The 27,106-nt window shown below is 58.4% G+C and overlaps 2 protein-coding genes across 6 annotated transcripts in view; one reads left to right on the top strand and one right to left on the bottom strand.

Annotated features, from left to right (window-relative positions):
* Window positions 1-9,274, top strand: part of SLC12A7 (solute carrier family 12 member 7) — a 106,174-nt gene extending 96,900 nt beyond the window's left edge. For all 4 annotated transcript variants that reach the window (XM_054488012.2, XM_054488011.2, XM_063664627.1 and 1 more), the window contains 3 exons: window positions 2,140-2,318; window positions 6,234-6,367; window positions 7,254-9,274. In XM_054488012.2, coding sequence (XP_054343987.1) covers window positions 2,140-2,318; window positions 6,234-6,367; window positions 7,254-7,345 — 405 coding nt within the window. In that variant the 3' untranslated portion in view covers window positions 7,346-9,274. The remainder of the gene's footprint in view (window positions 1-2,139; window positions 2,319-6,233; window positions 6,368-7,253) is intronic.
* Window positions 9,275-16,051: 6,777 nt separating this feature from the next.
* Window positions 16,052-27,106, bottom strand: part of NKD2 (NKD inhibitor of WNT signaling pathway 2) — a 29,062-nt gene continuing 18,007 nt past the window's right edge. The window contains exons 4-10 of one of the 2 annotated variants that reach the window (XM_054489126.2): window positions 25,600-25,660; window positions 24,310-24,437; window positions 23,487-23,582; window positions 22,891-23,038; window positions 22,318-22,402; window positions 21,441-21,568; window positions 16,052-19,468 (exon numbers count right to left, since the gene is read on the bottom strand). In XM_054489126.2, coding sequence (XP_054345101.1) covers window positions 18,888-19,468; window positions 21,441-21,568; window positions 22,318-22,402; window positions 22,891-23,038; window positions 23,487-23,582; window positions 24,310-24,437; window positions 25,600-25,660 — 1,227 coding nt within the window. In that variant the 3' untranslated portion in view covers window positions 16,052-18,887. Of the gene's footprint in view, window positions 19,469-19,534; window positions 19,754-21,440; window positions 21,569-22,317; window positions 22,403-22,890; window positions 23,039-23,486; window positions 23,583-24,309; window positions 24,438-25,599; window positions 25,661-27,106 lie in introns of those variants that run through there. The other variant, XM_054489128.2, reaches the window with a different exon arrangement.

The following is a 27,106-nucleotide window of genomic DNA, read 5'->3' as shown; positions in this document are numbered from 1 at the left end:
TGCAGCGGCTTTGACTCCGTGGCTGCTGAGGACGTCCGGGTGTGTCCACCCGAGTTACACTGGCCTGGGCCCCGTGGCCACTGTGAGACCCCAAGGGCAGGCGTTTTTGTGGTCACTTCGCACTGGAGGACGGCACGGGGATCAACTGGTAGCAGGACGCTCAGCTCTGTGAGGTCACGGCCTCGTGGGGTCTTCGTGGGTCCCACCAAGCTGGCATCACACACGTGTCTGTGTCTGCAGACCAGGTGCAGGTGTTGGTTTTCTGAGACTGCAGTGACAGCGGAGGCAGGGACGGAGGATTCACCTGCCCTGGGGCCTCGGCCTCAGCAGGAACCTGTGGTCCACGGGTCTGCGTGTGGGGCCATATGCGCTGACAGCCGGAATCACTAAGCAGCGATCACCGCTCTCCCCCCACAGAGAAAGGCGCGTGGAGCTGCGGTCCTGCCCACTCCCAGACCCCGGGCAGGTCAGGGTGGGCACAGATGCAGGACACGGGGGGACGCCCAGCTTGTCTGTGGACAGAGACCCCTTCCACGGGGGCCCGGGCAGCCGGGAGTGTCTGGGAGGACCCACATCCTCTGTTTCCATCCAGGCCAGGTCCCTGAGATCCAGCAGGGTCGCCCTGGCGTCACAAGGTTCAGCCTGGGTCCAGCTAGGAACAAGAATCATCCACGGCTTGATGGGAAGTTCAGTGTGGAGGGTCAGCAAATGCTGACCGAGGAGGGACCGGGAGCGGGAACAGCAAGCTCGAGCTCGAAGGGCCCCTCCTGGGCCAGGTGGGGGTTGGAGGTGTCACTGCTCTGCAGAGGCCGGGGTTTGGCTGAGCTGCTGTGCAGAGGCCGGGGTTTGGCTGAGCTGCTGTGCAGAGGCCGGGGTTTGGCTGAGCTGCTGTGCAGAGGCTGGGTGGGCACCCTCTAGTGCCTTACACGGTGGCCCTCGGGCCAGGCGGGCGGCGCTGGCTCTGCCGAGAGCAGGCAGCCCTTGGGCTCTGGTTTCACATTCAAGGCCACGGGAAATTTAGGCCGGGCCGGGCTGTGAGGTGGCTGCAGCGCCAGCCACAATGAGTAGAGTCGTGGGGCCCACTGTCCGTGTCCAGAGAGGGAGGCAGCCCCAGGCCCTCCCCCATCTGTGCCAACCTCTTCCCTTTGGGGAAGGACCGACATCCAAGTTAAAACATTTTTATCCGGGGAGGAAGAACCTGGTCCAGTGAAATCACTCTGGGCCTTTGGTTTTTTAAAATCACCCCGGGGCTCACAAACTCCTGATGCCCCTGGGACGAGTGGCTCTCCGGGCTGCGTCACAAACTCAGGCGGGGCTCCAGCTGCAGTGGGCGAGGTGGCCATTCCGGTGTGTGCATAAATAGCACTTCCAAGGTGGCACCCGTGTCTGGGAGCTCCCATTGGCCTACCTGTCAGGCTGGCCGCGACAGCACGGAGGGTGTGAAGGGTGCAGGGAGGAAGGAGAACCCAGAGGAGGGTGTTTAACCACCAGGGGCTGCGCCGTTGGTGTGACCTCGCGGTGAGGGCGCCACTTCCCCTTTGGCGCCTACAGCTAGGGGCGCGGAAGGTGTTTTCATTTTCCTCGGATTGTCAGAAGTGACACACAGGGGGCCGGCCCTGTCATTGGCCCCAGCGGTGCCCCACAGGGCCCCGTCAACCTGGCTGGCCCCCAAACGTCCCCTGGCTGGTCAGACACAGCCTGCTTCCCCGGGGACAGGGCCTGGATGCTGGCACGGCCCCACCTGCCCCAAGCCTCCCTGAGACGGGGACGCCTGTGTGCTGGTCGTGTGAGCGAGCGGGTGGTCTGGGGTGAACACCGCGTGCGTGGAGCCTCGTCAGGTGAGGGGAGACTCTGCCAGCACGTGTCCCCTCTTGTCAGTACGGGGTCGTGGGGCCTTTCCAGTTCAGGGCCAGGGCGGGAAGGTGAGGGGTGAGCATTTGGTCGGGAAGCCTGGGAGGAGGGAGACAGTCACGGGGGCGGCGCAGGGCCGGTGTGGGACGCCAGGCTGGGTCCCGGGTCAGGCGCGCAGGGCCCTTTAGGTTCTGTGAGCTGGTCTCACCTCCCGCCTGGCATCCCGGGTCGTTCTCTCCCGGAGGAGTTTTGAGACCGGCTAGTCTCACCGAGTCCCGGGCCCGCCAGGCCCAGCTGATCCATGACAGGAACACCGCGTCCCACACCGCAGCGGCAGCCAGGACCCAAGCACCGCCTACGCCAGACAAGGTGCAAATGACCTGGACCAGGGAGAAGCTGATCGCTGAGAAGTACAGGAACAGAGACACCAGCCTGTCCGGTTTCAAAGACCTCTTCAGCATGAAGCCGTGAGTGTCCGTGCGTGTGGCCTGGGGAGAACAGATCCTGGCAGTGCTGGCCCGGCAGTGAGGACAGAGTCCCTTCCCTGACCACTGAAGAGCTTCAGGGCAACCTTGCAGGCCAGTGGGCCCGTTAGAGAACGGGGAGCCGCCTGAGTGGGCGCTGAGGGGTCCTGGTGCCAAGGCCGGGCCCTGAGTTCAGCCCTGTGGCCAGGCGCTGAGGGATCCTTCTAGTGCCAAGGCCGGGAGTCCTTGTAGGACCTAGGTGCCAAGCGCTGAGGGGTCCTTCTAGTGCCAAGTGCTGAGGAGTCCTTGTAGGACCTAGGGTGGGCCCCAATGTTAACCCCGCAGCTGGGTGACGAGCGGTCCTCCTGGTACCTGGGCCCGGCCCTGAAGTCAGCCCTGCGGCCAGGCCTGCTTTGCTCAGGCAAGCCTCACTGCGGCAGGCAGATGGGTCTGTTCCATGGAGGTGAGGAGGCGTGTGCCACTGGGCACGGAATTCCTGGCCTTCACCCCGTGGGTGGTTCAGGCTGCTGTCGGGCCCTAGGGCCTGCCCTACGCCAAGGCTCCCACCTGTGGCCTTGGGCTGCGAACACCAGGGCTGTACAGGGTCCTTGGGGGTGTGGGTTTGGTTCTGCAGACGCAGCCTCTGAGTTCCGGATGAGAGCGCCAGAGACACCTCTCACCCGGGGTCAGAGCCAGACCCTAAAGCCAGGTTCTCAGGAAGGGCTGGGGGCTCCCGGGCCCTGTGGGGTGGGACGAGGCGGCCTTCTCCCGGGCAGCCGTGATATCTGGAACAGCCTGGTGCTCTCTCCTGAAGTCAGTAACGCACTCTTGTTTTTCTCTGCTGCATAGAGAATGGGGAAACCTGTAAGTCCACTCGCTACAACCAGGTCGCCTTCCGGGCCCGGTTGCCCTGCATGCGTGTGTCTGTGTGCGTGTTCTAGGCCTGTGCCTGCCCCGTGCACGGTGGCTTGTGTGCGTCCGCGTGCAGCCAGAGCTTACCCAGAGCTGCCGCGGCTTCCACGTCAGTTTCCTGTTGCCTTCGCTCCCCTCTGTTCACGGTGGTTTCAGCACACACCTGAAGCCTCTTCCTAAGTGAGGCCCAGGAACTGAGACCTGGGAGGTGGCCGAGCCGCTCCGGAGTGGAGGGGAGGCGTGCACCTCGCGGGGCCTGTCAGTGAGTCCATCCACGTCCTTCTGGGTCAGGCGCTAGCTGAGTCGCGTCCCCATCCGGAATGCCTTCCATGTTAAAGCTGTCCAGCCTCCAGGCGGAGAGGGGTGCAGATCAGTTCTCTGTGTTCGGACCCTCGGGCGGGAGCTACCTGCGTCTGAGCTCCGGGGCAGGTGGGAGGGAGTACCCTGGACGGACCCCCAAGCTGCTCCCTGGGAGTCCTCGATGCTGTCTCTGACCCCTGCCTGCCCCCGCTAGTAACCGCCTGGGCCATGTTTTCCTTGTGGGCAGGCAGTGCCTGGGGCCTGAGTGAGGAACACCTTGGCTGAGTGGCCGCACTTCCCTTTTTATCTTTAACCCCGAAACCTGAATTAATCAGACTCGAGAAACTGTGCAGCTACGTGGGAGGTGTGCAGGGAATCCCTGTACTTCCTGCTCCATTCTGTAAATCTGAAAGTGCCTTCAGAATAGCATGTTAATTAAAGCCGCAGAACGACATAGACCCAGGAGTAGGGTTTGACACACAAATGCACAGGCACACACACTGGGGGACCCGCGGTGGCACCTGTGCCTCCTCCCAGCACCGGGGCTTGCCTCCCCTTGGCCGGGGCAGGGGCAGGTCCCCGCAGGCCTGTAGGGTCAGGAGAAGGTGGGCCTGAATGGACGACGCGTGGGCTTTGTGTTCACGTGGGGCGTGCGTCTGGGATGGCACTGACTCTCCTGGCCCACCAGTTCCTCGGGGTGGGGCTGGGAGAAGCCCTCCGAAGATCTGGAGGTCGGCCCTGACCTCTTCTGGGCAGTGCAGGCGTGAGATGTGCGTGGCTTACTGTGACGTCCCCGGGAGCACACTTACGGATGTCTGTGTGTTTGTGTGTGTGCTCGTGTGTACCTGTCAGCGCACCTGCCGGTGGACGTGTACCTGCCTCTGTGCACATCCACGTACATGTTAGTGTGCATGTCTTACATGTTAGTGTGTCTGCACGCGTTTGCACATTGTGACTGCATGCCTGTTTGTGTGCTTGTTTATTAGTGTGACTGTATGCCTGTGTGTGTACACGTCAGTGTGTCTGCATGTATGTGTGTGTGTGTACACAGTGTGCGTGTCTGTGCCTGTGCCTGCACTGGTCCTCCTTGCTGTGGCGGCCGGCACACTCCACCAGTAGCCAAGGGCCAGGTCCCCGCTTCACCCCAGCACTCACTGGCTGTGGACATGCTGCCCACACCAACCCCCCTGTGCTCCTGGCCTGCTTTCACTTCCTGCAACTGCTCTTTGTCCCGAAACACACTGGTAATTGTGGTCTATCCAGAAGTCGAATTCAAAGTTCCAAGTTCCTGGCACGAAAGCCCCTTGACTGTGCTGTGGACAGAGACCCCATCTGTAATTAGACCAAGCTGGAGAGAAGATAGAAGGTCTCTCCCTGTGTTCCTCCTGGAAATTGGTGGTTATGATCAGGTTTATTTGGCTTAAGCGTCAAGTGGATCAAAGGGCGTGAGCCTGGATGGCGTCTGTGGGGCCTCTCCGTGACCCTGCATGGGCGGCCTCTGTCTGTCCGCCGCCGCCCCTCTGTGTCCAGGGCACTGGTGACCTCCCCAGGGGGCCACAGTCCCGACTGCACTGACTGCAGCTGGCCTGAGACCCGCTCTGACTTGCAAGTCTGTACACGGGCCGGGCTTTTCCAACATAGAAACGTGAGCGCTCCCCTAGGGCTGCACTCTGCCGGCGTTTCCCGAGGTGGCCTCCTGGAACGCCAGTTCTGCTGCAGTTTAGGGGTCTGCCTAGGAGGGGACCGTGGGGTAGAGGGAGATAAGCTCTGTCCCGCAGGGGCCTGAGCACCTCACAGCATGATTCTGCAGTGTCCCCAAACCTACTTGGCTGGGGAGCCTCCTTGGGGGCTGTGGCCAGGCCCAGGCCTCCAGGGACGCTTTGAGACATGGACTGGCCACAGCAGATTCAGAGAGCAGACAGGGAGGGTCGTGGAGCAGAGCTGCGTTGTCAGTGAGGACGGAAGGCGGTGGCTGGACGGCCACACGGTGGAAGTGCTTGTCCTTTAGCCCTTGGCCAGGCAGGGGCAGGGTGGGCTGTAGGAGGGGACCCCAGTAGTGGCCACTGTGGGCCTGTGCCTCCAGCTGAGTTCTCGGCATACCCTGTCCCTGTCAGGCCTGGGAGCTTCAGCAGCAATGGCTGCACAGGCCGGTGTGGGGGACTCTGGGCCTTTCCTTCTTGAGCTTCCGGCCCCTTGGACCCAGTTGTATCAGGACCCTCGGAGAGGTGGCCATGTGTGCCCAGCCTGACGGGTCTGTGTTTGGCAGCGTCTGATGTGGGATTTAGGGACAACGCTGTAGATGTCAAGAGAAATGTGTCAGCCTTGAAGGCGTCAGGCACACGGGACACCCAGACAGCTTCCACTCTGTTCTGCCTGCTGTGCAGACGTAGATGTAGTTAAGAAAGCGCTTGCGGTTTGTGTTGTGTGACTATAGCCCTTAGAAGCTTGGTAGCCTTAGTGGGCTGAGTTCTAGGTCCCTGGAGGCCAAAGCATCCCGCTGCTGAACGCCCGCCCTGGCTGCAGTCAGCGCCTCTCGCTTGGAGCCGCCACCTCTGCATCCTTCAGGGTCAGAGAATCTGCCTGATCCTGACGCACACAGCCCTTTCCAACACGTGTGAATGCAGCTCATCAGGGCTTGGCTCAGCCTCGTGTCCGGAGCGTGGGGTGCACCCGCCGCCTGCTGACCGTGCCCACCTCCCCCTGCAGGGACCAGTCCAACGTCAGGCGGATGCACACGGCTGTGAAGCTCAATGGCGTCGTCCTCAACAAGTCCCAGGACGCGCAGCTGGTCCTGCTCAACATGCCAGGTCCTCCCAAAAACCGGCAGGGAGACGAGAACTGTATCCTTTCCCGCAGTGTACCTGCTGGGCGTGCGGGCACCCCCTGGCGGCTTCTCGCTAAGACCCGGGTTTGTGGGTGCTGGGAGTGAGGCTGGCTTCCTGCCTCTCCTTCAGCCCCAGGCCCTGGGAGCTGCGACCGGGATGCAGTGGGGCTCTGAGCCCAGTGGTGACGGGGCCAGAGTTGGGGCCAACCCTGGCATTGGTATGGGGGAGGGAGGGCCCGCCTACAGTACCAGCCCCACTGTCCCCGGGTGCTCAGGGCTGCCCTGGGGCTGGGAGGCTCCCCGTGATGTACCCCCACAGCAGCTGTGCATTCTGGGACCTCCGCTGGGGCTCAGCCACACCCTGCGCTGGCGATGGTGGGAGGTGAGGAGCCCAGCTCTCGGCTTTAAGGCCACACTTGGTTGCAGCTTTGGGAATTTGTGCTTTGTTTGGAAGAACTCCGCATCTGGGTGTATTGGCACAGACAGGGCGACGCCTGGCACATCCCTGCCAGGTTGGCACCAAGAACTGGGGCCAGTGAGGGCATGTCCTCCACGTGTCCTGGTCAGAATCCGTGGCCCAGGTCCCCTGTAGGCTGGTGAGGACCCAGTCCCCTGGCTGGGGTTCCCCGTCGGGTGGGGTCAGCACCGTGGGCTGTCTCTGCTCGTCCTCCCTGTGGCCATGGTGCTCCCTCTCTTTCCTGAGCACCGGCCCCTCTCTCCCCTGCCCTGCTCCTCCCCGCCTGGGGGTCTCTCTAATCCCCACCTCTCTTTTCGCCTTGCTTCTGGGTTTCTCAAACCAAATCTTAGCTAACCAGGAAGAGGATAAAACCTCACTCCTATCACGATTTTAGCTACACACACCCAGGTGAGATCAGCTGTAGCCTTAATTCTGTTGACCGCAGACATGGAGTTTCTTGAAGTCCTGACTGAGGGGCTGAACAGAGTCCTCCTGGTCAGGGGTGGTGGCCGGGAGGTGATCACCATCTACTCCTAACGCCCAACAGCATCACGGCACTCTGGGACAGGCACAGAGGACGGCGTGGGCAGCCTGGGCTTGGCCCAGGGAAACAGACGGCAGACACACCTGTCCCCCAGTGATGCCGCCCAAGCTGCCCATGGGGCTTCCTACGGAAGTTTCTAGGCCCGTCACCTAGGGCTGTCCTGTTCAGCCTTAACAGGCTCAGCAAATCAGGGCGTGGCTGGACGATTTCCTTGCATCTGAGGGCAGACACTGCTACAGGAGTGACCTGGACGTGGCCGGATCTTCTTGCAGGTCACAAGAAGCTAGTGAGCCCTCGCCTTGGTTTCTGGAAGTTCTTTTCCTCGGCTGGATTTACCCAGTGGTTAGGTTGCATTTGTACCCCATCCAGAACATTCTTGGAAGAGCACCCGGAGCTGAAGCTGTCCCTGATGATGAAGGTGAAATGTCAGCCCTGGCCGTGGCTCCGCTCAGGACCCCGGTCACCTCCGAGTCACTCTGTTCCTTGATTGTCTTTGTGTTTCTGTACCTCAAGGCGGTGAAGCTGGAGGACTCTGTCCACGCCTGTGTCACCCTCGTGCGGGAGCATCTGGGCTCAGCAGGGCCCCATTTCACGAGCTGAGGCGTGGGCCGGGGCCATCTGGAAAGGGAACTCGGCTTTTCCAGAACGTGGTGGATCATCTGTCAGGTGTGTGGTGAGCACGTTGTGTTCTTCAGGGCCTGTGCTCCGGGAAGGAGCCCCCAGCTGTGGCTCTGCCATGCCGGGCTGTGTTTGCAGCCGTCCGAGTCTCCATCCGCCTTCAGAAAACCAGCCACTTCTTTTCATAAGCACTGACAGGGCCCAGCCCATAGCCACCGGTGCGATCACTGCCTCACGCAGGCGAATGCACTGAACCCCAGGGGCACACGCACGCAGAGTGAACAGTGAGTTCCCCCCACGGCCCACGACAGCCAGGACTGCCCACCCCACCCCACCCCAGGAGCACGGCGCACAGTTCAGCCTCTGAGCTGGCTCACACGTGCCATCCCCACCCCGGTGCTCCAGGGAAGGAGGACATGGCCCCCGTGTGGGAGGTCCTCGGACAGCAGTGGCGCCTGGTGTCAGGTCTGTCTGGCTGAGTCCTGGGCGTCCCCTGCCATGGCCTTTGCCTTGCATGGAGGCGGCGGTGGCACTGAAGAGATAGCTTTCAAAGGCCCAACACTTTGCACTTCGGCTATGAGTTTCTGCTTTGTAGGTTGTGGTCACATTTGCAGGCTGCGGGCAGTGGCACCGACTTGGGCCTCCCTTTCTATGTGGCGTATTTATTTATTTAAACACCCCAGGGAGTTACATGGGAATGAGTTTGTCCATAAAGAGGTTGCTTCTAGAGGCCCCAGATGGCCAGGCCTTGGGCTACGTCCGGCTTGCATGGTCTCCCAAGGGAGAGACTGCACTTGTGCCCCCAGATGTTTCTGAGGAGCCGCACTAGGGCTGGCATTGCTGTAGAGTGACGGCTGCTGACCAGAGCGTGTCCCAGACATCACAGCAGTTCCCACAGCCTCTGCCTGCCTTGGCTAAGCATGAGTTAAGCAGCAAAACGCTCCTCCGTGTCTGGATGGGGCCGGCAGGTCCTGTGTCCCCTGCACCTGGAGAGCAGGCTAGAGGTACAGCGGCCACATGGTGCTGGCTTTGAACGTTGGTTGGTGGCTGGAAAACAGCCCTGCTTCTGGATGTTTCTGAGGGCCGCTCAGTTCTGCACACGAAACGCCTCGTTAGGGCTCAGCTCTGCCTCCGCCCTGGGCTGCAGCCTCTGCACGCAAGCACCAGGCATCCTTTGTGTTGTCAACTCCCTGTAACCAGTAACTACAGCTATTTACAATTGACTCCGTTTCCTTTTGTAGGTTCCCTGTCTTTGTTCTTTGTATGATTGTGTTAGTAGAAAAATAAAATCCTATGAAATCTGAGTATGTGGAAGAATCTCTTGAGTCTCATTCAGCATGAAAGACAGCTGGAGAAAATGTACTGGCCACCCCTTCTCTAGCAGGAGCTTCAGGGCTGACCAGCCACAGCCAACTCAGGTGGCTGAAGAGTGACTATATGAATTGGACGAGGGCTTCCAAATCATGTCATCGGCTTGGAAATGACCTTACCCCAAACTTCCTAGTGCTGTGTGTTGAAGTGACCCAATCTATGTATTTATTTCTGAGACAGAGTCTCTGTTGCCTAGGCTGGAATGCAGTGGCGCCACCTCAGCTCACTGCAACCTTCACCTCCCAGGTTCAAGCTATTTTCCTGCCTCAGCCTCCCGAATAGTTGGGATCACAGGCGTGTACCACCACGCCCAGCTAATTTTTGTATTTTAGTAGAGAGAGATGGGGTTTCACCATGTGGGCCAGGCTGGTCTCGAACTCCTGACCTCAAGTGATCTGCCTGCCTCAGCCTCCAAAAGTGCTGGGATTACAGGCATGAGCCATCATGCCTGGCCATTTGATTTATAATTTATATAGGGATGGAGGCACCAGAGAGTCCACCATCGGGAAGGGCCCGTGGTTCCTGAAAGTGTGAGACACAGAGCCACCCCTTCCCCGGCAGGTCCACTCCTGGTGTGTGGCACAGCCTCAGGAACGGGTGCACGCAAGTTCACAGCAGCCAAAATGGATGCAGTCCGAGAACATGCTGAGTCCATGTGGGCCGTGCCTGCTGCGGGCCTCACTCAGAACCAGGAGCCAAGCTTGGAAGCCTCATGCTTGGGAGGAAGCTGGACACAAAGTGTCTCACGCTGTGGGACTACACTTAACATGAAATGCCAGAGTGGGCCAGGCACAGAGGCAGGGCGTGCACTGGCGGGTGCCGGGGGTGGGTCAAGGGGAATGGGGGGAGATGGGGGATGGGGGGAGGCTGCTTACAGGGTATGGATTTCTTTTTGGGTGAAAATGTTCCGAAATGGCTGTGGTGAAGCTTATGTGACTGAACATGCTGGAACACTGCCTTGTGCATGACGAAGGGCGAATTGTGTGTGTGAAGCTGTTGGGCACTGTGTCCAGCAGGCCTGACACATGGTGGACAGGAAGGGACACGGCACAGGAGGGTGGCGGGTCCTGTTCTGGCTCTCGGGCCACAGGAGAGTGACCGTGAGAGCAGCGTCGTCCTCCGACCCCTGAGGGGTGAGTGCTGGCTGCACCCAGGCATCCACACGCAGGACTCAGAGCACGGGAGCGGCTGGCTAGGGTGGGCCTACTGTCCTGAGGGCCACGTGCTCACAAATTCCAGCAGGGAGGTTTGGGGACCCACTGATGCCTACACATCTGGGACCAGGGCCCAGCCAGAAACCCCTAGGTGTCCCCTCCCCTGGGACCCCGAAAACCAGGCTGCCTCCTAGCCTTGGCCGGTGCTTCCCAAGGAACAAGAACTCGGCTAGAGCAGTCACCCACTCATTCGCTCACTCGTTCACACACTAACTCATTCACACACTAACTCGCCCACTCATTCACAAACTTGCCCATTCACACACTAACCCACTCGTTCACACACCCACTCATTCACTAACTCACCTACTCATTCGCACACTAACTCATTCACTAACCCACCCACTCGTTCACACACTAATCCACTCATTCACACACTAACCCACTCGTTCACACACCCATTCACTAACCCACTCGTTCATACACCCACTCATTCACACACTAACCCACCCACTCATTCACTCACATACCCACTCATTCACACACTCACATTAACTCACCCACTTGTTCACACACTAATTCACCCACTCGTTCACACGCCCACTCGTTCACAAACTCGCCCACTCGTTCACACACACACTCATCCACACACTAACCCATGCATTCACACACTCATTCACATACTAACCCACTCACACACTAACTCACCCACTCCTTCACACACTAACCAACTCATTCACACACTAACCCATTCACACACCCACTCATTCACACACTAGCCCACTCGTTCACACACCCACTCATTTACACACTAACCCACTCTTACACCCATTCACACACCCATTCACACACTAACACTAACCCACCCACATTCACACACCCACTGACACACACTAACCCACTCATTCACACACTAACCCATTCACACACTAACCCACTCGTTTACACACCCATTCACTAACTCACCCACTCATTCACATACTAACTCGCCCACTCGTTCACAAACTCACCCACTCGTTCACAGACCCACTCACACACTAACCCACCCACCCATTCACGCACTAACCCATTCACACACCAACTCATCCATTCACACACTAACTCACCCACTCGTTCACACACTAACCCACTCATTCACACACTAACCCATCCACTCGTTCACACACCCATTCACACAGTAACTCGCCCACTTTCACACACTAACTCGCCCACTCATTCACAAACTCACCCATTCAACACTAACTCACGTGCTCATTCACACACCCACTCATTCACACACTAACTCATTTGCACGCTAACTCACCCACTCACACACCCACTCATTCATACACTAACTCACCCACTCGTTCACACACCCACTCACACAGTAACTCCCTCATTCACACACTAACCCACTCGTTCACACACTAACTCGACCACTCATTCACACATTAACTCGCCCACTCGTTCACACACTAACTCACCCACTCATTCACACATTCACCTACCCACTCACTCATTCACACACTAACCCATTCATACATGAACTCACCCATTCATTCACACACTAACCCACTCGTCCACACACTCATTCACACACTAACTCACCCACTCATTCACACACTACCTCACCCAGTCGTTCACACACTACCTCACCCATTCACACACTCATTCACACATTAACCCACCCACTCATTCACTCACTCATTCACACACTAACCCACTCATTCATACACAAACTCACCCATTCATTCGCAAACTCACCCACTCGTCCACACACCCACCCATTCACACACTAACTCACCCACTCGTTCACACAACCACATTCACACACTAACCCACTCATTCACACACTAACTCACCCATTCACACACTAACTCAATCACACACTAACCCACCCATTCACATACTAACTCACCCACTCATTCACACACTAACTCACCCACTCATTCACACACTAACTCGCCAACTTGTTCACACACTAACTCACCGACTCATTCACACACTAACTTACTCATTTACACACTAACTCATTCACCAACTAACCCACCGACTCATTCACACACTAACCCACTCATTCACACACTAACTCACCCATTCATTCACACACTAACTCACCCACTTGTTCACATGCCCACTCATTTACACACTAACTCACCACTCGACACACCCACACATTCTCACACTATTCCACCCACTCATTCACACGAACCCACCCATTCACACACTAACCCACCAACTCACTAACCCACTCATTCACACACTAACTCACCCATTCATTCCCAAACTCACCCACTGTTCACACACCCACTCATTCACACTAACTCACCTACTCATTCACACACTAACCCACTCGTTCACACGCTAACTCACTCATTCACACTAACACACCCATTCACCCACTAACTCACTCATTCACACACTAACTCACCCATTCATTCACACACTAACTCACCCACTCGTTCACACACCCATTTACACACTAACCCACTCATTCACACACTAACCCACTCGTTCACTCATTCACACACTAATCCACTCATTCACACTAACCTATTCACACACTAACCCACTCGTTCACACACCCATTCACACACCCATTCACACACTAACCCACTCATTCACAAACTCGCCCACTCGTTCACACACTAACCCACTCATTCACACACTAACCCACTGACTCATTCACACACTAACCCACTCATTCACACACTAACTCACCCACTCGTTCACACACTAACTCACCCATTCACTAACTCGCCCACTCGTTCACACACTAACTCACCCATGCATGCACTAACTCACACACTGACACACTAACCCACCCACTCGTTCACACACTAACTCATTCACACACTAACCCGACTCATTCACACACTCATTCACACACTAACCCATTCATTCACACACTAACCCACCCACTCACACACCCACTCATTCACACACGAACTCACCCATTCACACACTAACTCGTCCACTTGTTCACACACTAACTCACGCATTCATTCACAAACTCACCCACTCATTCACACACTAACTCACCCACTCGTTCACACCCATTCACACACTAACCCACTCATTGACACACTAACTCGCCCACTCGTTCACACACACACTAACCCACCCACTCATTCACATACTAACTCATTCATACACTAACCCACCAACTCATTCACACAGTAAACCACTCATTCACACACTAACTCACCCATTCACACACTAACCCACTCGTTCACAAACCCACTCATTCAGCCACTAACCCACACACTCATTCACACACTAACTCGCCCACTCGTTCACACACTAACTCACCCACTCATTCACACACTAACGCACTCGTTCACAACCCATTCATTCACACACTCACTCATTCACACACTAAGCCACCCATTCACACACTAACCCACTCATTCACACGCCAACTCATTCACACTAACCCATTCACACACCCACTCACACACTAACTCCCTCATTCACACACTAACCCACTCATTCACACACTAACTCACCCACTCATTCACACACTAACTCACTCATTCACATACTAACCCACCCACTCATTCACACTCCCACTCGTTCACACACTAACCCACTCATTCACACACTAACTCACCTACTCGTTCACACACTCACCCACTCATTCACACACTTAACTCATTCACACACTAACCCACCCATTCACAAAGTCACTCATTCACGCACTAACCCACTGACTCACACACTCATTCACACACTAACCCACTCATTCACTAACTCACCCACTCGTTCACACACTAACCCACTCATTCACACACCAACCCACTCATTCACACACTAACTCACCCATTCACACTAACCCACTCGTTCACACACCCATTCACACTAACCCACTCATTCACAAACTCATTCACACACCAATTCACCCACTCATTCACACACTAACCCACTCGTTCACACACCCACACACTAACCCATTCACACACTCCCTCATTCACACACTAACTCACCCACTCGTTCACACACCCACTCATTCACACACTAACTCACCCACTCACAAAGTCACTCATTCACGCACTAACCCACCGACTCACACACTCATTCGCACACTAACCCATTCACACAGTAACGCACCCATTCATTCACACCCACTTATTCACTAACCCACTCGTTCACACACCCACTCATTTACACACTAACCCACTCGTTCCCACACCCTCATTCACACACCCACTCATTCACACACTAACTCGCCCATTCACAAACTCACCCACTCATTCACACACCCATTCACACACTAACCCACCCATTCACTCATTCACACACTAACCCACTCATTCACAAACTCACCCACTCGTTCACACACTCATTCACACATTAACTCCCTCATTCACAAACTCCTTCATTCACACACTAACTCACCCACTCGTTCATACACCCATTCACACACTAACCCTCTCGTTCACACACCCACTCATTCACACACTAACCCACTCGTTCACACACTAACCCACTCGCTCACTCGTTCCCTCACTCACCGACTCGTTCACCCACTCATCTGCATACTAATTCACTTATCTGCTCATCCACCCGTTCCCCGACTCACCCATGCATTCACCCACTCATCATTCACTCACTCAAGCACCCATTCATTCACAGCTCACCCACTCACTGTCACACCCACCCATTCATTTGCCTACTCATGTACTCATTTACCCCTCAGCCCTCACTCATCACTGTCATTCACTCACTCACTGTTCATTTACTCACCCGTTCACTCATTCACACACTCATTTACACACTAACCCACTGTCACGCATTCGCCTACTCGTACTCATTTACCCCTCGGCCCTCACTCATCACTGTCACTCACTCACTCACTGTTCCATTCATTTATTCACCCATTCACTCATTCATTCCCTCACTAATTCACCCACTCATCCTTCATCCACTCACTCACTAATTTACACCAAGTCACTCCCACTCATTCAGATACAGGCTGGTCCAGCGACAAGATCATCCGGTAGTCAAAGTCTACACTCACACAAGAAAGAACAAGCCTCTTGGTTTCTGTGACACAGGCCTCTGTCCTTGTGTCACCTTTGTCACCCGGTCTCCTGCAGTGAAGCCTTTCTGGTGCCAGCATGGTGGGAAGACTGGGCCAAATGGCAGGTAGAGCTGCCCCAGGAGCAGGCTGTGTGCCAGGAGTCCTCCAAGGAGCCTCTGCCTCCGTCTCGCCTGCAGCACAGCACGGCCTTCCTTCTGGTGGCACCCATGTCACCCGACAGATGTGGCCCGGGAGCCAGAGCAGGACCTGATGCTGTCCTGTGCTGTGTCCCTTCCCATCCGCCATGTGCCAGGCCTGCTGGACATGGTACCCAACAGCTTCGCACACGCAATTCGCTCTTGGCCCCAGGCCAAGCTGCTGCAGCGTAACTGACAAGACACACTGATCTTTACATGTAGGTGTTTAATGAACAAGACCATTCAGCACGGCTCACTTTTTGCGCATGTGTTTTTTGTAGGGTTTTTTTTGGGGGGGGGTGGTTCTTGTGTTAGTCTGTTTTGCGTTGCTATAAAGGAATACCTGGCACTGGGGTATTTATAAAGAAAAGAGGTTTATTTGGCTCCCCGTTCTGCAGGCTGTACAAGCACGGTGCCTGCATCTGCTCAGCTTCTGGGGAGACCTCAGGAAGCTTCCACTCAATGCAGAAGGCAAAGGAGGGGCAGGCATGTCACATGGTCAGAGCAAGGGGGGGTGGAGGTGCCAGCTCCTTTAAACCAGCAGTCCCCAACCTTTTTGGCACCAGGGACTGGTTTTGTGGAAGACAAGTTTTCCACAGACGGGGTGTGGGGATGGTTTCAGAATGAAACTTCCACTTCCGATCATCAGGCATTAGATTCTCGTAAGGAGCACACAACCTAGATCCCTCGTATGCGAAGTTCACAACAGGGTTCGAGCACCCATGAGGATCTAATCCCGCCTCTGATTTAACAGGAGGCGGGGCTCAGGCATTCATGCTTGCTCACCACCACCACCGCTCACCCCATGCTGTGCGGCCCGTTCCTAACAGGCCACAAACCAGTAGCAGTCCACAGCCTGGGGGTTGCGGCCCTTGCTCTGAAGAACCAGATCTCCCACAAACACAGAATGCGAGCTCACTCTCCACCACGGCAAGGGCGCCAAGCCATTTTCACCAGGGATCTGACCCCATGGCTCAAACCCCTCCCACAGACCCCACCCAGCACCGCGGATCACACCTCAGCATGAGACTTGGATGGGACACACATCCAAGCCATTTTCACCAGGGATCTGTCCCCATGGCTCAAACCCCTCCCACAGACCCCACCCAGCACCGCGGATCACACCTCAGCATGAGACTTGGATGGGACACACATCCAAGCCATTTTCACCAGGGATCTGCCCGCATGGCTCAAACCCCTCCCACAGACCCCACCCAGCACTGCGATCACACCTCAGCATGAGACTTGGAGGGAACAAACATCCCAGCCATTCGCCAGGGATCTGTCCCCATGGCTCAAACCCCTCCCACAGACCCCACCCAGCACTGCGATCACACCTCAGCATGAGACTTGGATGGGACACACATCCAAGCCATTTTCACCAGGGATCTGTCCCCATGGCTCAAACCCCTCCCACAGACCCCACCCAGCACTGCGATCACACCTCAGCATGAGACTTGGATGGGACACACATCCAAGCCATTTTCACCAGGGATCTGTCCCCATGGCTCAAACCCCTCCCACAGACCCCACCCAGCACTGCAATCACACCTCAGCATGAGACTTGGAGGGAACACACATCCAAGCCATTTTCACCAGGGATCTGTCCCCATGGCTCAAACCCCTCCCACAGACCCCACCCAGCACCGCGGATCACACCTCAGCATGAGACTTGGATGGGACACACATCCAAGCCATTTTCACCAGGGATCTGCCCGCATGGCTCAAACCCCTCCCACAGACCCCACCCAGCACCGCGGATCACACCTCAGCATGAGACTTGGATGGGACACACATCCAAGCCATTTTCACCAGGGATCTGCCCGCATGGCTCAAACCCCTCCCACAGACCCCACCCAGCACCATGGATCACACCTCAGCATGAGACTTGGATGGGACACACATCCAAGCCATTCACCAGAGATCTGCCCGCATGGCTCAAACCCCTCCCACAGACCCCACCCAGCACTGCGGATCACGTCTCGGCATGAGACTTGGAGGGAACACACATGGAAGCCATTCACCAGAGATCTGCCCCCATGGCTCAAACCCCTCCCACAGACCCCAACCAGCACCGCTTTATCCTTAAAAACAAAACAAGGAATGTAAATGCAAAACTGCTGCGCAGCCTCGCCAGATCCCGGAAAACACCGCAGGTTCCTGTTCAGGGTAAACACGTGGACCCCCACAGGCTGCAAGACTCAGAAACATTGGCACGGGCCCCCTGGGTCCCAGAAAGCACCCTCACGGTTCCTGTTCGGGGTAACCATGTGGACCCCTGCAGGCTGCAAGACTCCGAAACGTCACTGGGACGTCCTTCTGGCCTGCAACCTTCTCCTGACCCTTGCAGGAGGACACACCTTTCTCCAAAGCTGACATGTCACAGAAGCCACCCCGTGAGTGTTGGGACCGTGAATGTGCAAGTCCCCGTGTTCTGAGCCGCACCCAGCGCGAGCCTCTGCCCCTCCCCGCCTTGACTGTATTCTGCATGCACCTGAGCTGCTGTGGCTTCGGGACCAGGGGCTACCTCCACCGCCACATGCTGCCCTGTGGCCCCTCCTCGCTGATGTGGGCTCCCCCTGTGCCCTGTGGCCCCTCCTCGCTGGTCTGCACTCCCTGCTCTGGTACTCCTCTTTCTAGCGCTGCTGCCTTCTGCTGCATCTGCTGCTTGGCCTCCTGTGGGGAGCCGCGGATGCTCCCTGCTAAGCACAAGCTGCTTCCCCCCGGCCCTGTCCCCTCTGATCATGATGCACAAGCCAGGCAAAGCCTCAGCTTTTCCATTCGCTCCCGGCCTCGCACTGGGACAGCCTACAGCAGTCACCCCTCGAAGCCCTGGGAGGAACACCCACCCCAAGCATCCAGGCACTCCTTGCGCACTCCAGGGCCTCATTCTGGAATCAAAGCAGGTTTTATGGGTTACACAGACGAGCCTTAGAGCCGGGAAACGTAGTGGCTTCAGATGTGTTCACCGCCACGTGGCATCAAGGGCAGGAGAGCAGAGGGCGCCTGGGCCTTGTCCACGTGTCCAAGGTGCACCACCTCCATCATGCCAGCACCTGCAGTCAGTTGCTGTTTGCTGTCGGAGGTGCGGGGGTCTGGGCTCCCCACGGGCGCAAAGCCGGCAGCTGCTCTGCTCCCTGCCCTGAGGGCGCGGGCTGTGGTGTGCTGGGAGCAAGGTGTGCTGGGAGCAGCGCTAGGATGGATGGAAGTGGTGGTGGTGGTGGTGGTGGTGGTGCTCGTGGTGGTGGTGGTGCTCGTGCCGCTGGATCACTGGCACCGCGAAGCCCTCTCCTGCTGGCGTGGGCGGCAGCTCCCGCACCACCTCGTGCTCCACTGTGGCAGGCTGGGCGTGTGGGGCCTTGAGTGGCGAGTGGCCCTCCCTGCCCTTTTGGCGGTACCGCTTGTGGCCATAGGGTGGTGGTGGGGGCTGCGGGGGAGGCTGCGGGAGGTGGTGGCCATCCTGAGGGGCCTGGTGTGGCAGGACGGCCGGCAGGTAGTAGCTGAAGGCTTTCCCGGACTTGCTGCTGGCTGGCACCCCAGGCGGCTTCCCGGAGCCCTTGGGGGATTTGAGGAACTGCTTCTCCGGCCCCTTCGGCCGGGGCTGCGGGTCCAGGGCCCGGGCAGCAGGCTCCGAGGCTGGCACGACGTGTTCCACCAGCACCTGCGACCTGCGGTGGTGCACGGTGTGTGCGTCTGGCTCCTGGGAGCGGGACCGGGCCTGGAGGTGCGAGGCCCTGCCCTGGGGCTCCTGCTTGGCTTGCACAGGAGAGGACCCTGCGGACACAGGTCAGAGTGTGAGGCCCTGGGAGTGCAGGCTCAGGTTCCCATCTCCTCAGAAACGGCCCAGGGCCCACTGGAAGAGCTGCGCCAGGGGTCCCATCTGAGGCCAGCCTGTTAGCCAAGTCTGCAGTCAGACGGCCACCAGCCCTGAAGGGAAGGGGCCCGGCCACCGGGGGTGACCTGCCTGGCTCCACAGCTCCCTGCAAAGGCCGACTCCTCTAGCCTTGTCCCCACTGTGTGTCCTGGGAGCGGAGCTTCTCTTCTTGCACAGCTGAGATCCTGCCTGGGGCGCCGTGGCAGAAAGCCAGGTTATGTCAGGGAGGGCACCCCCAGGATTCACATCCCCTAAACTCTCATTACAAAATAGATTCGAGAAGGACTCAGGACTGCCACCTTCACAACCTGCAGTGCGAGCCCTGTAGGGTGCAGCTCCTGTGCAGAGCATGGCCAAGGAGGGCAGGGTCAGCACACAGCACACTGAGCCCCCATGACCCCGATCCAGCTCCACCCCCTCCTCCTGCCCCTGGGGACTCCTGAAGCCGGGGTTATGAGAGGGACTTGGCCCCAGCCCCTGGGGAGTGGCCTGGGCTTTGATCCAAGAATCTCCATGCAGGCCGCATGGGGGTGCTGCTGGTCGGAAATAAACGTGCTGGGCAGGCTGCCAGCTGTCTATGCTGCCTGCCATCCACCTGCTTGCCTGCCATCTACACCGCCTGCCTGCCATCCACACTTCCTGTTTGCCGTCCACACTGCCCGCCATCCACACTGCCCCCCGTCCACACTGCCCGCCTGCCGTCCACACTGCCTGCCTGCCGTCCACAATGTCTGTTGTCCACACTGTCTGCCGTCCACACTGCCCGCCTGCCGTCCACACTGCCTGCCATCCACAATGTCTGTTGTCCACACTGTCTGCCGTCCACACTGCCTGTCTGCCGTCCACACTGCCTGTTGTCCACACTGCCTGCCCTGCCGTCCACACTGCCTGTTGTCCACACTGCCTGCCCTGCCGTCCACACTGCCTGTTGTCCACACTGCCTGCCCTGCCGTCCACACTGCCTGTTGTCCACACTGCCTGCCCTGCCGTCCACACTGCCTGTTGTCCACACTGCCTGCCCTGCCGTCCACACTGCCTGTTGTCCACACTGCCTGCCCTGCCGTCCACACTGCCTGTTGTCCACACTGCCTGCCCTGCCGTCCACACTGCCTGTTGTCCACACTGCCTGCCCTGCCGTCCACACTGCCTGTTGTCCACACTGCCTGCCCTGCCGTCCACACTGCCTGTTGTCCACACTGCCTGCCCTGCCGTCCACACTGCCTGTTGTCCACACTGCCTGCCCTGCCGTCCACACTGCCTGTTGTCCACACTGCCTGCCCTGCCGTCCACACTGCCTGTTGTCCACACTGCCTGCCCTGCCGTCCACACTGCCTGTTGTCCACACTGCCTGCCCTGCCGTCCACACTGCCTGTTGTCCACACTGCCTGCCCTGCTGTCCACACTGCCTGTTGTCCACACTGCCTGCCCTGCCGTCCACACTGCCTGTTGTTCACACTGCCTGCCCTGCCGTCCACACTGCCTGTTGTCCACACTGCCTGCCGTCCACACTACTGGACGACCCCCTCTGCTGACTGAGCTGGTGATTCCACCCTAAAATACTGACTTCTCACCCCAAGGCAGGGTTTCCCTGAATGCAAACCCAACGTCTTCCATCTCACTTTGAACCAGGCACCCCCCGCCACATACACACACCTGGATGGACGGGACGCCCGCCTTACTTTCAGGTGGTACCAACAGGTAGCCAGGAGGCAGCCACGACCAACAGGTAGCTGTGGAAGGACCTGGGTGCCATCCCGGGTGGGGTGGGGCAGGGCGGGGTGGGGCCCCCTGCACTCAGGGCTGTGGGAATCAGGACCTTTGATGGGCACCCACAGCCAGGGCCTCGCAGCCAGGGTGGCCTCCGGGACCTACCAGGGCCGAATCTGGACGTGTAGTTCTCAATCCCGGCGAGGTCCAGGTAGTGGTTTCTGCGCTCCGTGTTCTCGTCCACGCAGTAGGGCCCCCGCTCCGAGCAGGGCTGGGGGTCAGCGCTGGGCCTCCTGCATGGAGCACAGAGAAGGGCCTGACCCCCGCACAGACTGGGCGGCGCACCCCTGACGACAGGGTGCCTACAGCAGGCAGCAGGGGTCCAGGGTGCATCCTGACCAGCACCCACCTCCTCACAGAACAGGAAGAAGAGTGGACGACTGGGCACAGACATAGTCAAGTGCCGTCCAGAGAAACAAGGTCATGGCCGACCCCCAGAACCCTGTGATCGTCCCAGGCACCAGAGCCGCAGGTGCTCTAGGGAGCGGCTCAGGCTGTAGTGGCCACTGGTCACCACTCTGGGACAACTGTAGCCACTGTGCCAGCCACTCCCCAGCCACCGCCTCAGCCACTGCCTGAGCCATCCCCAGCCACTACCCCAGCCACCCTTAGCCACTGCCCCAGCCACCCCCAACCACTGCCCCAGCCACCCTCAGCCACTGCCCCAGCCATCCCCAGCCCTGTTGCCCCCCCAGAGCTGCTGAGTGGAGCCACAGGGAGCCACAGCAAGTCCAGACTGAGGGTGTCAAGGCCGCTGTGGCTGCTGCCCCTCAAAGCCCTCTGCTCAGACAGACTCAGGGGCCCAGCTCAACCAGGGTGCCGGATGCTGGAAGGGCCCATGCCTCACAGAGCTGCCAGACCAGGTGCCCCCAGCAGGTCTGACCTAGAGGATGGTGTGTGGCCTGTGGCCTGCGGGAAGCAGGGGTGTGGCCAGGGTGCCCCCACCTAAGGCACAGCCCCACCCTGGCGCCCCAGCCCTCACCTGACGTGTGCAGACAACCTCCTGTCAGCCACCCTTGGCTCCTCTGCCAGTTCACCCTCCATCCTGCAACGGGTGGGCTCCCGGTCTGAAAGGGGGGGTCCTGCCATCACTCACTCCCTCCCTCCTTCATTCAGCACTCACTCATTCACTCATTTGTTCACTCATTCATTAACTCACTCATTCACTCGTTCATTAACTCACTGGTTCACTCATTCATTAACTCACTCGTTCACTCATTAACTCACTCACTTGTTCACTCATTCATTAACTCACTCGCTCACTCATTCATTAACTCACTCGTTCACTCATTCATTAACTCACTCACTGGTTCACTCATTCATTAACTCACTCGTTCATTCATTCATTAACTCACTCGTTCGCTCATTCATTAATCTGCTTACTCACTCACCCACTTACTCTGTCACTCACTCACTTACTCATTCACTCACTCACCCAACCATTCACCCACTCACTCCTCCATCCACTCACTTGTCCCTCCCTGTCCCCTGCACATAGCTTAGGCCCCTGCCAATGTTGGGTAGGGTCCTCTGTGTGTGCCCAGGCCTCACTCACCCTGGCCAGCAGGAGGACCCTCCTTCCTCTTGCTGGAGGGCTCGGGGCTGACGGTTAGCTTCACACGGAGGGTCTTGCTGCTGCCCAAGGAGTGGTTGACCGAGGCATCCACGACCTCATAGATGGTGTGCATGAGGCTGGACATGTCCTGGGGCCCGGCATCAGTTTCACTGACAGAGCAGACCCCAGGGGATGCCACCCGCCCTCCCTGCCAGAAAACACATCCAGCCCCCGCCCCTTCCTATGCCATCCTTGTAGCCGCCAGCAGAGCTCAGGAACCAACACAGGCATCTTCTCTGAGCAGCCTGGGTCTGCCCAGGTGGCCCTGTGAGCGCCTCCAGTGCCCTGAGGGCAGCCTTGCAGTATGGGAAGCACAGCTGCAGAAATGGGCGGCGCAGGCTCGGCCCAGAAACACACGTGAACTGGACCCTAGGGAGACGCAAGCCCAGCTGGCATGAGGACCTCGAAGCAGGCAGGTCCTCTCCTGCCCCTTGAGGTATCTCGAGGCCAGCAGAGTCTGTCTGTCCCCTGTCTGTCTACTACTGGGCCCTGTGCGGCCCCTCCTGTGGACCTGACGCAAACACAAGCTCACCTACCTCCCTGGTGACCTTCCCGCAGTTGTCAAAGTCGTAGAGTGTGAACGTCCACTCCTGGCGGTCGTCCTCCTCCACCGAGACATCGCACTGGAGTGCCTGCAGGGGGACATGGGGGCCGGGACCTCGCCTCCTACCCACGCCAACACGCCCAACTCCACAGGGGGAGGATCTTCTGGGGCCTTTCCCGGGGTCCCTCATGCCAGCTGGGAAAGGGGGAGCCTAGAGGGCAGCGTGGCTGGAGCCCAAGCCCTGGAATCAGCAGACTCTCTTGCCCAGCTCCAGCCCTCCTTGGGGGGACCCAGCTTTGTGCCCATGATTCGGTTCCCCCACAGTGACACCTATCTCAGCTCATGCAAGCACTCCACGTCACCCAGAAGGAGAAGAGGACACACCGGCCGTCAAGTGTTGTCAATTCCAGAAATCTTGACTGGACACGGAGACCCCACTCCTCCCTGAGCCCTCCCAGGAAACGGAAGCCCCGTGCTCTGCCTCCAGCGGGCAGAGAGTCGGGCTGTCCGTCAAGTCAGCTTTGGCATTACTCCTGTAGTGCTAAGGGCACCAAGGCTGGGAACGTGGCTCAAGTTATTTAATGCCAGACCAGTCAGTTTTGGCCAAATTCACAGCAACATCCCACGCTCTCTGGCTCCTGCTGACTTTGGCATATTCAAGTTCTGGTTCAACGCCTTAAACGGGTGAAGTGTGGGGAAGACTGAGTGAACTCCGCAGTGTCCACAGATGCCCATTTTAGGGCAACACATGCCTGTCCCTGAGCCCCCGGCCCCCGGAGACGTGTTCCCGCAAGTGAGGCAGGAGAGAGACCCACGTCAATGTTGAGGCGCTGCCCGCCCGGTCCTCGCGGGCCCTCGCGGTTTGCTGCCCTCTCTCCGTCATCTGCGCTGAGGAGTTGTCCCGGGTGCTCGCGGCCCTCAGCTTTCTCAGGGGGGAGTGCCACTAGGGGGACAAGAGGAGGCGAAGGGGCTGGCAGAGGGGACATGGAGGATGTGGCCCGCCGTTGGGGGACCCTCGCTGCCCTCCCCTCACCACACTATGATCCTGTCCAGACGGGCCTGAGCTGAGAGCCCGATCTTGGGACCCCTGCGGAAGGGAGGGAGGCCCCATCCCAGCCAGCCACAGCCGGGTGTGCCCTCCTCTCACCAGCCCATGGTGGCCCCCGACTGCAACCACCACCTCGGAGCTCAGGGCGCAGCAGACTCTGAGGAACACAGATAGGGGAAGACAGCCTGGGCCCCCAGGAGATGCTCCCTGTGTCATCATCGGGCCCCCTCCCCATAGACACAGTCCCTACGGCCCTCCACTCCAGAATCCTAGCACTGAGCCCGCAGGCCATGCAGGCCACCTGTGCACTGAGTGTGTCAACAGGCAGCCCCCTTCCCCCAGCCTCTGCGCAGGATGGATGAACAGCCCTCTGGTTTCTGGGGCACAATTATTCCGTTATTCTCCAGCACTTGCAAGCCGTGTCCCCAGGATAGGAGCGTGGGCCTGTCCGGGCTCAGCACCTGCAGACAGGTGCACGTCGAGCCTGAGGTGGGACGATACTCTGGGCCTGCCTTCCCACTGAGGGGGTCTGGGTGCCTCTCTTGGCTTCAGCAGCCATCTGAAGGTGGCCCTGCTTGCTGGCCTCCCAGCACCCTCCCACAGACCCACAGGTAAGCCAAGTGCCGACCTGCCACGCGCCACAGGTAGGACTGGTGCCACTGAGGTGCACATTGGTGACAGTGACTTAGGCTGGGCCAGCATCTCACACATCCTCCGGCCCAGGGCTAACTTGAAAATTCACAGGTCCCCTTTATACAGAGCCACCCCCATCCACAAACACAGGCTCACAGAGACTCCCAACACATAAAGGTAATGCTTAGGGCTCTGGCCATGGGATGGGCCTTTTTCATCTCTGCTGCCAGATCGCAGCTGCCAGTCCAGCGAGGACCCTGTGAGTTGTGCTGCCAAGCACTTTTTAAGAACAAAGTGCGTCTAAGCCTGGGAAGTGTCCCTCGCTCCACACACGGGGTTGTTGTACGGGTGGTTTTCGGCATTGCCTTGGTATGGGATGAAGTCTGCGAGTTTGGGGAGGGAGGGCTGCAGGAGCTGCACTCACCCTCTAGGGGACACTGGTCCTCCCGGAAAGGCCCCTCCTTGGGGTCCCCGTTGGGCAGCTCCTGCAGGAAGAACGGGGCAGTCAGTGGCCACATAGCTCAGTGGGCAGGCAGGGGAGACGGGCAGGAGCTCTGGGCAGCTGGACTGGAGCCTGACACTTGCCTCAGGCCTCCTGGGGCATCTCAATCTCTGGGTCCAGAAACATCAACCCTTCGTGCCCCACTCAGTCTCAGATTTTAGGAAGCAAAACATACAGACGTTCCCGTGTTGTCAGGTTCCCCAAAGCATTTCCAGGTGGAAGACGCAGCTGCCTGGAACAACCCCTTCAGTCAGTCCTGCCCTGGGGATCTCCCTGGCCAGGGTCCCCATGCTGGATTACCCTAAATGCAAGAGGAGACACGCTGCCCCTTTGCTCTGGGGCCTGCTCCCAGCACTGCCCACTGGAGCCTGACACGAGGACTCCAGCCGCTGCCCGCATGGCTGCCCAGGACCCCAACATGCCTCTTCTAGGGCTGCCGGCCGAGACCAGTTACGGAAAATGGGGAAAAACTTCAAACACATCCCAGTGATGTTTCAGCTGAGCCAAAGCTCACATGGTTCTCATGAATAATCTACAGCCTTGAGGACACAGAGAAGGAGACAGACTGTGGTCAGGGCAGGGGCCTTGCGCAGTGGTGGAGGTGCGGAGCCCCTCAGCCCAGCATACACCACCCTGGAGCATTTCCTGAGAGCAGGCAGCTCTCGGGCAGGCGGGCTGGAGGGATGGGCAGCTGTGTTTCTGCTGCTGATTCCAGGTCCCTGGAAAGCCGTGGAGAGCCCGCAAGGAGACACAGCACAGAGCTCAGTCCTGTCCACCCGGATGGCCAGAGCCTGACCCTGGAGATGACTTTGGTGCCGAGCTGGTGTCTCCGTGGGTGGACACAGGACCCCAGGGCTGCCCAGCCTGGACTGCCCTCACGGTCCCCACGGCTTCATCCTTTCCTCCTGACCGGGGGTCATGTGCCCGTCATCTCTTCTGACCGTCTAATGGGGCTGCCTGCCCTGCTGGGGTCCCTGGGGTTCCTGGAGTCTGCCAGGCAGGAGGCTGAGCAGGGTCACCCTCGAGGGCACCTGGACCCCCCCCCCCAAGTGCCTCCTGCCACCGTGGTCATTGGCCAGGGTCCAAACAGGGTATGGTGGAAGGTTCCAGGCTGGCCAGCTGCCACCCCAGACCTTGGGCTGGGAGAGGGGGACCGGACCCCCCTCCACACATGGGCACTAAGGCGACGCTGCCGAGGCTGAATATCGTTGAGTCAGACCCAGGCCCCCAGCCCTCCTTGTGGCTGAGCCAAGGGCCCCCCGGAGCTGAGGTCTCCTGCCGGCCGCCCAGGGCGGTGCCAAGGCAGGGTGGGCAGCTCCCAGCGGGAGGCAAGAGTGCTTGCCCTCATTTTAATAAGAAACAAAACAGCTGATTATTAAAAAGTAGGCCTCCCTCCTGGGGGCTGCAGTCCCGACATTCCAGGACTGGC

Source organism: Pongo pygmaeus, chromosome 4 (assembly GCF_028885625.2).
Source record: "Pongo pygmaeus isolate AG05252 chromosome 4, NHGRI_mPonPyg2-v2.0_pri, whole genome shotgun sequence".
In the NCBI taxonomy this organism is placed as follows: Eukaryota; Metazoa; Chordata; class Mammalia; order Primates; family Hominidae; genus Pongo; species Pongo pygmaeus.
This window is presented reverse-complemented; position numbering and strand designations above follow the sequence as displayed.